We start from the raw sequence: 11,061 nt of genomic DNA on the forward strand, positions 1-11,061 counted from the left end.
TGTGTGTGGTGGGGGAGAGAAAGGACACAACTCACAAAAGTGACAAGAGCTACAGTAAGAAAGATTACCAACAAACCTGAAGTTATTAGTTTTGGAAATGGAGGTGACAGTTCCTCTAAGGGCAAGCAGTATGATTATTTAATTAAACCAGCGATTCTCAACCTGTGGGTCGCGACCCCTTTGGTAGTCGAAAGACCCTTTCACAGGGGTCACCTAAGACCATCCTGCATATCAGATATTTACATTATGATTCATAACAGTAGCAACATTACAGTTATGAACTAGCAACGAAAATAATTTTATGGTTGGGTCACAACATGAGGAACTGTATTTAAAGGGCCAGAAGGTTGAGAACCACTGAATTAAACAAAAACAATGCCCAAACTAAGAGAATGGAAGCTCCCAAAGAGTGTTCTTAGCAGCCTTGTAATGTGCACCAATTAAACTGGTTTCAGTGTGAAAATGGCTCGATGACTCTTTGAACTAAGACCAGATTAGTCACCCAATCAACAACAGAAAACAAAAAAGATCCCCCAAAAAACAAAAAACAAACCCAGCAGAACTATAAAACTCCTCCTTTTATCATAGATTTCCCATTATAAAGCTGACCACCACATCATCCAATGATGTAAAATTCTAGAAACTTTACAAAATTTCTTTTTAAAATTTATTTTTTTGTTATCAAAGAGAATGGCCAGAAACATTGAGTACTAAAGAATCTGTTCATGGCATCATTTTACAAAAGTTCCTAATGGAATGAGAATATTTTATTTCAGTGTATCTCCTTCACTTATTAAAGATGAGGTGGATGAACTGATGTAATTACTTAAAAAAAATTCCAGACAAGAACATCCATTCTCATTCTGAATCTGCTGACTGGAGTGAATTCAGTGGTTGCATCACCACCACTGGCTAAGAATCCACCTCCCCACAGCGGGGAGCTATTCAAGTCTTCTCATCAGGTCTCTCAGAGATAGGCACCATGTTTGAAGTCTCACACAAATGTCTGTGTCACTTAAATTACAATGTGGCAGTGTTTTTCTCATGGAGACATAATCTTGAAAGAAGAGGCAAAGTCGAAAACCACCTGCTTGCAGGTTATATGTGAGTACATTATTCAACTGTGCAGGGGTTTTGGGCATTGTAGCCCTTGTTAAAGAGAAATTTCACCAACAAAACATCTGTCAGTTCTCAGCTGCTCCTGATGCTGGGGGTGTCTACTCAATCAACAATGTGTTGTTAGGACAGGGCCTTCTTCATCTACTGTTTGGCTCAAATAGTTTGAACTGAGTTTAGTTGTCCTTCTCCTCCATCTGAAGCTTTATTTCTCGGCTTCAGGATATGTGGGGTACTTGACTGTCTCTATCTTCTCTCGGACTTTGTAGGAGGGATACAAGCCCGTCCTTCCCAGTTTCCTGTTGACACCTTTAGAATAGCCATCCCAATGATTTCCAGCCACACCAATGATATCTCCAGGTTCCATGGGAATTTCATCTGCAGTTCGAGGCTGGTGAGGATAAATGGCAATCTGGTTGTGGGCATTTTGGCCCCCAAAATAGTAGATGTCATCCAAAGAATGGAAGTTTGCAGAGGCATCAGGATGCAGTGTTTGCATGATTTCATAAGCGACTCGACAGACCTTGGGAAATAATTTTTAAAAAATAGTTAGTATATGTAAGATCCCCATCAGAACAATCTAAAAGCCCTTAGCCAAAGAGATCAGAACTAGACTAGGACTAGAACTGAGAGAATGAGAACTAGTGGATTCTAGTCACAAGTTTTCAGTCCATTTGCTTTCAAGTGATGGTATAGCATATAGCATAAGTCATTCTTCATTCTGTGCTTGCATCTGTGTTTTTTAACATAAAAGATTACAATTAAGGTCTCTGGGAGAAAAAATATATAATGCAAAGTACTTTAAGAATATGAATCAGTTAATTTTAATAAACATTCATTAAGAACCACATAGTACTCCATGTTGGGCACTGGTGGTATAAAATGAGTAAGACATAGTTTATGCCCTTGAAGACTTTAAGGTTAGGATTAGGATTATAAATACTTTACAAAAATGATGCTGCTCCCTTTCCTTCATTCAGTATTAATCAATCACATACTCTTTTCTGCTAATTTGAACTTGGCCTCCGGACTCTTTTCAATAGAAATTCATGTAATTACTGACAATCAATTAGCACTGGCAAGTGAGAGAAACGCATCTACCATTTCGATTCTAAATAGTTTTAAGTGTGCTGTGTAGATAGTAGCATTCTAGGACTGAAATAAGATGGACTTGTCTTTAGGGAAGATGCATCTACCTGATGCATTTAAGGCTACTTAAAATATTCCTGTCCAAAGAATACCTATTATGCCCACTGGATGGATGTCAGCTGAAATTCCACAACCTGAGCATCATTCCTTGAGCTTAATGGTGGTAATTAAGCTAAACTATAACTATCTTCATGGAAGTATAACATTTTAAGCAATTAATAAATACATTTATTATAGCATAAATAGGTTGCAGAAACTCTTCTAAGAATAGTGAAGAAATGAGAGAATGCTATCATTTTGCTTAGAAAATTCTTCCAATATACATTGTGAACAGAGAACTCAACTCACGTAAAATTTTCTTAAATCTCCAGTTGTAGTTATCTCAGTTAATGAAGTTTTATTGTCCCCATAGCAATAGACATAGAACTAGACACAGAACCAAGACAATGACTTTCCATTTGAACCTGCTACTTCACCAACACACTAATTTTATATTGGGAATGTCATGGTACAAGTGAAAACACTGGTAGAATACTGAGACTATAACAAATAAGGCTAAAAAGATTTAGAACTTGAACTTGAAATTCAGCCAAAGGCCCACAGAGGACAAGCAAAATCAAGTGAAGACTCTGGAAAGGAAGAAACTAAAAAATTAAAACAAAGCAGCTCTAATAATAGCAAAGTACAATAACAATAATAGAGGCTAATATTTACTGAGTTTTTGCTGTCAGATAGTGTTTTTAGGTATTATCTAATTTAATCCCCTCAATAGCCCTATACAATTCTATCATGTTTATTTTACAGATGTCAAAGGTCAATTAAGAAATTTGCCCAAGGTTACACTATTATTAAGTGGTAGATTCTGGTTTTGAACACAGGCTGTCTGTGTATGCTAGTTAACTGCTAAGCATATTTTCTCTTATAGACAATGTTCTCCATGTTTGGACTGTAACACCAGAGAGATAAAACATAAGGCCAGGCTGGCCTTGGGCAAACCTGAGAGTCTTCTTTTCAGGGCATGTCCAGGTACTCTTCAATCATCTTTAGCCAGAAATGCATGACCTCGTATTGCTTGACCTTGGGATGACCATACGGCCAACTGTGGCAATGAACTCTAATGTACTTCCTTCTCTCCACTATTAAATATCTCACTCATAAAAACATTACCCTCAGTCCCATACCCTAGAAGCCTTCTTTTGAGGAAATAATCCTAATTATCAGTTTATGTTCTATATCAATAATTGTTGATATGTTAGTCTGCTGGAAGACGTATTTCCTTAAGCCAAAGTAATAATGAATGGTAGAAATTTCAGACATTGAGTTGGAGCAAGACCCTTTATCCTTCTCATATTGGTGATAATCATAGCAGTTGAGGTTAATGAGCACTGATAATGGTCCAGGTACTATTTTAATAGTGTGCTTGCTTGCATCTTTTTCAACTCAAAAACACACAAGAACCATATAAGGTGGCTACTATTATTCACATTTTATAGATGAAGAAACTAAGCCACAGAAAGATTAAGTAAATTTCCAAAAAGTTAAAAAAAAGGCAAAGCAAAGAAAAAAGGAGCTAGTAATTGGCAGAGCCACAATTAGCACTCTCTCTGGCTCTCAACCACACACTAAACTGCCTTAGGATAAGTCCTAGAGCAGTGCCTGCCACATAGGCACTCAATAACTATCTGTTGAATGAATACTGCTCCGTGCATAATACCAGCCAGCAGTGGAGATGCAAGTCCACAAGGGGTAATTTAATCCTTAAGCTTCATATATAACATTCTGAGTAATTAAAAATTTTTTCTCTATATTAACAGTGGGGCAATTTACTGCAAAAGCTAGAAGGATTACTATAATGTTGATGTTTGCATTTAATCACCCTACGCTTCCTCTCTGGGTTTTACAAGTCCAAATCATGTGGCAGGTAAATGAAGGCTTTCATCTGATCAGTACTCAGGTTTGATACCTGACAGGTAACATGATTGATGAGGCAAACCCTTTGGTTTGCAAAGCAGTGGCTGGCCACATTTTGTATCTTTTATTTCATTCTGTTTTGACATGGCATTATAACATTTTTAGAACACCAATAAGCACAAGGTAATGGGTAAGAACAAAAATCCTGATAAAGAATAAAACACAGATATGACTGTATTAAAAACAACAATTAAAAAGGAAAGAAAGGTCCATTAGTTTGAATTTTATCCCTGAGGAACAACTAGCTGAGTTTGCATGAGTCTCCAAAGCTTTCTCAGAGCGGCTGAGACAGCCTTTTATTTTATTTTATTTTATTTTGTCAAAATAGACAAGGCCAAGAGGATCTCTAGTGTGCAAAGTAATATCTGTTTTGTTCCCACTGCACTTTCCAAAACCGGACTCAGAGTGTAGTGAGGCCAGTTATGCTACGTGTGGACTTGGAATCAGACAATGAAGAGTGTCACAAGAATGCTTTTCAGAGTCACAAAGGGAAGTGGCAAAGGGGGAAAGTAAGTAATTCTGTCCCATGGTGATTTTAATGCTGGAAGAAGGAAAGCAAAACATCAAGCACCTCCCTTGAATCTCAGGGCCTACTGACACGTAAAGTTGGTAATATTCAAACATGTATATATTTACTGCATTTTATTTTTATTTATTTTTAAAATATAATTCTATTGATTTCAGAGAGGAAGGGAGAGATAGAAGCATCAATGATGTGAATCATTGATTGGCTGCCTCCTGCATGCCCCCTACTGGGCATTAAGCCCGCAACCCAGCATGTGCCCTGACTGGGAATTAAACAGTGACCTCCTGGTTCATAGGTCGACACTCAACCACTGAACCACACAGGCTGGGCTGGGCTATATTCATTGGATTTTAGAGCTTTATCTAGAGCGGTGGTTCTCAACAAGGGTGATTTTGCCCCCACAGGACATTGGGTAATGTCTGCAGACACTTTTGATTGTCACAATTGAGGTGGAGGTGCTACTGGCCAGGGATGCTGTAAAGTATCCTAAAATGCACAGGACAGTGCCTCACGACAACTTTTCTGGCCCCAAATGCCAGGGGTGCCCTGGTGGAGAAACCCTTGACTAGAGGAACAAACCTTAGGTAAGCCCACAGTCTAGGTCCACAGAGGAGGTGGTACATAGAATGACTGACACATTGTAAGAACACCCATTCAAAAATGTGTGGAGGTTGTTACTAGTTATTTGCACCTGTTGACCAGGCAGACACATAGTCAGACTGTCAAAACAGTTGAGAGAGACCAAAAATAGAAAAGGGAGCTTATCAAAGTCAGGATCGTGACCCTAATTAGGGAGAAACATCAGCAGTAGATGCTTCATGGGAACCTGAAGGCCAAGGAAGTTTTCCTCCTGACTAGGATTGCTGCCTGTGTGGCTCCTGTACTGGGTAGCTGTCTTTTTGGGTAGTAAGTTGTATTCCTATTCCATATTGAAGCTCGTATAGCCTTGGCTGTGGTAGGTATCTTTCCAAAAATCATATCGCCATCCCACTGTGACAATGTGCATTGTCACACATTAGAAAACTGCCCATTTATTTATATTTCTCATGAAAATGATGTAGATTTCCTCTTCACATTTTCTCTTCTCAACTTCATCTAAGCTTTTAGGCATATAGTATTCTTACATAATTTACATTTCTTGGTAGTTATTTCATGTGAGTATTTTATCTTCATTTCCTCTGGAATCCCCTCTATGCCTAGTATAAATCTGAGCACAAATGGTTGTTCAGCAGATTTTGAATAAACTACTCAGTAATATGCACATAAATGAAAGGGCAGAATGAAATCCACAATAAATATTGCTATGGTGATATTCCACTGGGAAATATGAGGCTGCTTGTACCACTCATAAAAACAGATACACCTAACCCATAACACATAATTATCTACAATTACTCTCAAAACATGATTGTAATATGGTATTGCTTAAATTTAATGTACAGTCTCCTGCTTGGTAGAAATGTAGTAAGATTTGAAGAGGAATTACATTTACTCTTTCTTATGTTCTATAAAGCAATTGAGACAAAATGCTGGGCATTTAAGCCTCTTAGTATCAGTGTATCGATAGTAGAAATGGATGGGTTCTGGTTAAATATTGACTGTGTGCAAAATCAGAAAGTATTAAGCAAGCTTAATTATCTGCTGTTTCTATTTAATGCTGTGAACAAGCCGAGCACTTTAAACAACTCTAGTAGCTGGCTTCAGTAGAGATGTATTCAACCATTGCTTGCAAACAACTAAATATTCAGAGCACCTAAATAGCTATGTTTTGGGGGAATCTTCTCATGCTTTCACAAAAATGGTAATTCGCAAATATTAGGAAAATTTCACCATAATCACGATAACTATCATTTAAAAAAGCCCTAGCCAGTTTCATTCAGTGGATAGAGTATCAGCCTGCGGACTGAAGGGTCCCAGGTTCGATTCTGGTCAAGGGCACGTATCTCAGTTGCAGGCTCGATCCCTGGCCCTGGTTGGAGCATGTATGGGAGGCAACCAATCGATATGTCTCCCTCACATCCATGTTTCTCTCTCTCCCCTCCCTCTCACTCTCTCTGAAAATCCATGGAAAAATGTCCTCAGTTGAGGATTAATAAACAAACAAGAAAACAAGAAGTTCCTAACCCTAATATGACCAAAAAGTACTGGCCTCTTAAAAATACCCTACTATCACTTACCTGGGATGAAAAAGTACACACTAGGAAGTCTGCCTGGGAGAGAAAGTGTATATCCAGAATCACACCCCTAAGTGAATTTTCCGTGTATCGATTGTGCAGTCCAGCTGACCAAGAGATAGAGTTATCACTAATAAATTCGTAACTGGGGTACCTGAAAAAGAAATAAATTGATACATAGTCACTGAAATCACAATATTCTATTAGGAGGTAGTATCCTATCAGCAGGAGACAGACCTGCTCCTCTGACCAAGAGTTCCTCTCTAACAGTAAAGAGAGCTTTAAAATGATAACATTCAAAAGAATAGTCAATGAAGCTTCTTTGAATCCACTAGTGGGACAGAAACCACTCTGGAGTACCCTGCATGTTAAATGTCATTGGCATGCCATATAAAATACACACTGATGTATCAAAATGTCCCTTCTCAATCCGTGAAAGAGTTGAAAACAGAAGACTCTTATTTTCTTTGTAATGAGTGAGCGCTAAGAAGTTTTGCAAACTGCTTTCATATTTGGTCACTGAACTTTTCCTTTAGAATATAAATATCATGATTAAATTTCATTAAAAATTTTAATTCAGAATTTGGGATAATTCAGACTTATCCTCTAACCACCATCCTTGAAGAACCATCTTAACCAATAACAGTAATGTAAACCATTCTAATACATTTATGAAGGCAAATTTCTTGTAGATGTCCACCCAAGTAATATTTTAGTAGTCTTGAGATAGGATATTTAAAACTATTAAAATAGGATGTCTTTAAAAAGTCTACCACATGTTCAAATGATTCTATTCTGAATTAGAGGTGTAATTTTACTCTAATATAGAGTGAATACATTTTCTCAGTGCCTGAAGTAGATCTTCAGAATTAAAATGTAAACTTTGGGAAGATACATGAAAAGGATATAATAATTATACCTACTTCATATATTTCATAAGTATTGAGTAAATACACTAAGCAATATAAACTATTTAGAAGAGTATCTGACATGTAGCGGATGCTCAATACATATTGCTTGTGACTATTAAACATTTTCCCCAGGCATCCATCTGGTTTTATTCCTTACTTCCTTTAGATCTCTGCTCAAATACAGCCTTATTAGTATGAACTTTGGCAATCAGTATCCCTTTTACTTGCTTAATTTTTCTCCATGGCTCTTATTATCATTGCACATAATATATATTTACTGTTTATTTACTGCCTGCATCCATTCATTCCACCTCCATCATCCCTAACTGAAGAGAGGCATTTCATATATTTCATTCACTCTACTATTCTCAGCACCTATAAGACAATCTGGGATATAACAGAGGATTACTATTTGTTGAAAAATAATAATTCTTATTTATAAATCCTGAAACATTATGAGTCACTTTATTATCTGTCTCTACACAGTATTTCCTCAACTGGGACTAAGCCTAATTTTTCTTTGCATCACAGCACGTAGCATTCCACACAACACTGTGAATAAATACACGAACAAGGGAGCGCTATCTCTGCCTGGGACTTTTTTCTAATCCCCTAACAGCTGCTTTGGATTTCACAGCCACCACGGAGCTTTCTCTCATTGACTCTAACAACGACTGTAAAGGTAAAATCTCTGAACTCTCTTTCTGACTGGTGTTCAGTGTTTGGATACATTTGGCCTCATTATTTTTGACATTTTGCTCTCCTCAGTTCCAAATCAGGGAGATGAAGGAACTGTCACATTTATTCTAAAAAGAAAACAACCAAAAAAACTTTTAATGTTATTCCTGCAAAGCTGCATACCCCAGCATGGGCAGATACAGTGATAAATAAACATAAAAAGGCTGAAGTGTGGAGGAGAGGATGAATTGCTAAAGTACACCAGCAAGGTTTTATCCTTGAATAAAGACCGATTTTGTCAGTATGGTTTGGGTGCTCAGTGAAACAAAAGAGTGATCCTTTCACTGAGAAGGGACACTAACATTAATGCCCTTCTTAACTTAAAGGTCCCTACCTGGAAACAAACCAAAAGGGTGCCTAAGTTCCTCAGTCTTTATCTCTATATGTAATCCACTTGATGAAGGATACTGAGAGTGGAAAAAACAAAACAAAACAAAGAAACACAGCGAAAAATGGGAGGGAGAGTTTGCATCTCCAATAATGAATGAGCATGAAACTTTCTGTACAAACGTGTTGCTTTTTGTCTCTTGTTCACAAGCATGTCAGCAGAGCAATTCTTCCATTGTGAAGTTGCAGAGGTTGCCAAGGAAAAATATTTTTTTCTTCTTCTACCTCATAAAAATTTATTTTTACATCACCAACAAAGGGCTAACTAACATCAAATTTTCTTTTCTGAACTCTTTCTCCAGACAGAAGGAGATACTCCTCTTCATGACTCAGAAAATTAAACGATTTTTAGAGAGAAAAATATGCATAAAAGGCTACTATGTTTATCCTATCCTATATAATAAAAGGGTAATATGCAAATTGACCCTAAAGGTGGAATGACCAGGAACAACTAGTTGCTATGATGTGCACTGACCACCAGGGGGCAGACGCTCAATGCAGGAGCTGCCCCTTGGTGGTCAGTGTGCTTCCACAGGGGGAGCGCTGCTCAGCCAGAAGCCGGCTCATGGTTGGCCAGCACAGCAGCAGTGGCAGGAGCCTCTCCTGCCTCTGTGGCAGTGCTAAGGGCTTCTGGGTTGCCAGAGGGATGTCTGACTGCCAGCTTAGGCCCGATCTCCTGAGAGCGGGCCTAAGCCAGCAGATAGACATCCCTCAAGGGGTCCCGGGCTGCGTGAGGATGCAGGCTGGGCTGAGGGATACCCCAAGTGCACGAATTTCCGTGCACTGGGCCTCTAGTAATAGATTATGAAGGAATCGCTGCCTGGACTGTAAGGGGAAAAGGAGCTAACTAGCTGCTGACCAAAAAAAGTAAATTCAAGTTTTACTACTTCCATAATCTAAGTACTGCCAACTGTAATACAGTACAAGCATTGTTTGGTGTAAAAATATAATGTGGTGTTATGGATCAAAGCTGTAAGATTCACAGATACTTTTATCTAAATACTTCTAAGTCCAGAAATATAGCTTAAGGAAATAATGGGGATAATTTTAGGCACCTATCCTAACATTATTTTTAAGATTAAAAAAATGTGGCTAACCTAATTATCCAGTATTAGGGGAATAGTCAAGTAAGCAATGGACTATCCATAGAGTCGCCATGTAGTTATTAAAAAAGATATTTATAATGATTTTTTTTAGTGACCTGATATAATTCATCTATTGCTGTATTAATCAAAAAAGATTTCAAATTATATAGAATGTGATAAAGTACTAAAATAGTGTAACTATGAACATGACTGAAGGGAATATGTCAAAATTGAAGCAGTTACTACCACTGAGTAATGGGATTGTGGGCATTATTTTTTCCTTGCTTGTATAACTACCAACTTCCATATTTTCTAATGAACATGAATTATTTTGTTAATCAAGGAAAAAAGATAAAAAGCTTTTAATGTATTTGAGAACAAATAAAAGAGTAGATAAAATTAGTATTTTTTCAACTAAGCTATAAATTCAGTGTGGTATTTTAAATTAAGGAGCATGGTGTACAATTTCTACTTCTCTCTAACAGGTTTATATATAAAATTGGAAAAGTACTTGTGAAAACTTTCTATTGTATTTTGTGCCCAAACATTCATTTAATCTCTAATTCTTATGTAAGAATTATAATTATATAACTTGGCTTAGCTTATACTTGGCTGGTGAATTTCTTGATTCTTGTTTATAAGTGTGTGTGTGTGTGTGTGTGTGTGTGTGCATGTAGTCAATAGAGACTTAAGAAAAAAAAGCAATTTACATCAGGTTAATCTGAATTCTTAGGAGGTAGAAATAAGATTTAAATTATTATCTAATGATTTGGAGAAATACCTGCATTATAGTCCTCATTTTATATTTTGACATAAAAAAGGGACTGAGAAATAAATTAATAGTCAAATAACTTCAATAATTAATAAAATGCTTTCAGACTGATGGAACTGAAGTAAACATAATTCAGAATCATCCCAGAATGTTTGGTATCTGAGCAGAGCTAAGACTACAGTTTCCTTCTCCCCATTCCCTACTTTCACATATATTTAATGCATCCCATATT

The 11,061-nt window shown here is 37.2% G+C and overlaps 1 protein-coding gene across 8 annotated transcripts in view; it reads right to left on the reverse strand.

Annotated features, from left to right (window-relative positions):
- Positions 1-563: 563 nt before the first annotated feature.
- FUT8 (fucosyltransferase 8 (alpha (1,6) fucosyltransferase)) overlaps positions 564-11,061 on the reverse strand; it is a 256,928-nt gene continuing 246,430 nt past the window's right edge. For all 8 annotated transcript variants that reach the window (XM_006760081.2, XM_015561548.1, XM_015561550.1 and 5 more), the window contains 2 exons: positions 6,940-7,090; positions 564-1,639 (listed from right to left, as the gene is read on the reverse strand). In XM_006760081.2, coding sequence (XP_006760144.1) covers positions 1,322-1,639; positions 6,940-7,090 — 469 coding nt within the window. In that variant the 3' untranslated portion in view covers positions 564-1,321. The remainder of the gene's footprint in view (positions 1,640-6,939; positions 7,091-11,061) is intronic.

The sequence above is a fragment of the Myotis davidii genome, unplaced genomic scaffold, assembly GCF_000327345.1.
Source record: "Myotis davidii unplaced genomic scaffold, ASM32734v1 scaffold337, whole genome shotgun sequence".
Taxonomy (NCBI): domain Eukaryota; kingdom Metazoa; phylum Chordata; class Mammalia; order Chiroptera; family Vespertilionidae; genus Myotis; species Myotis davidii.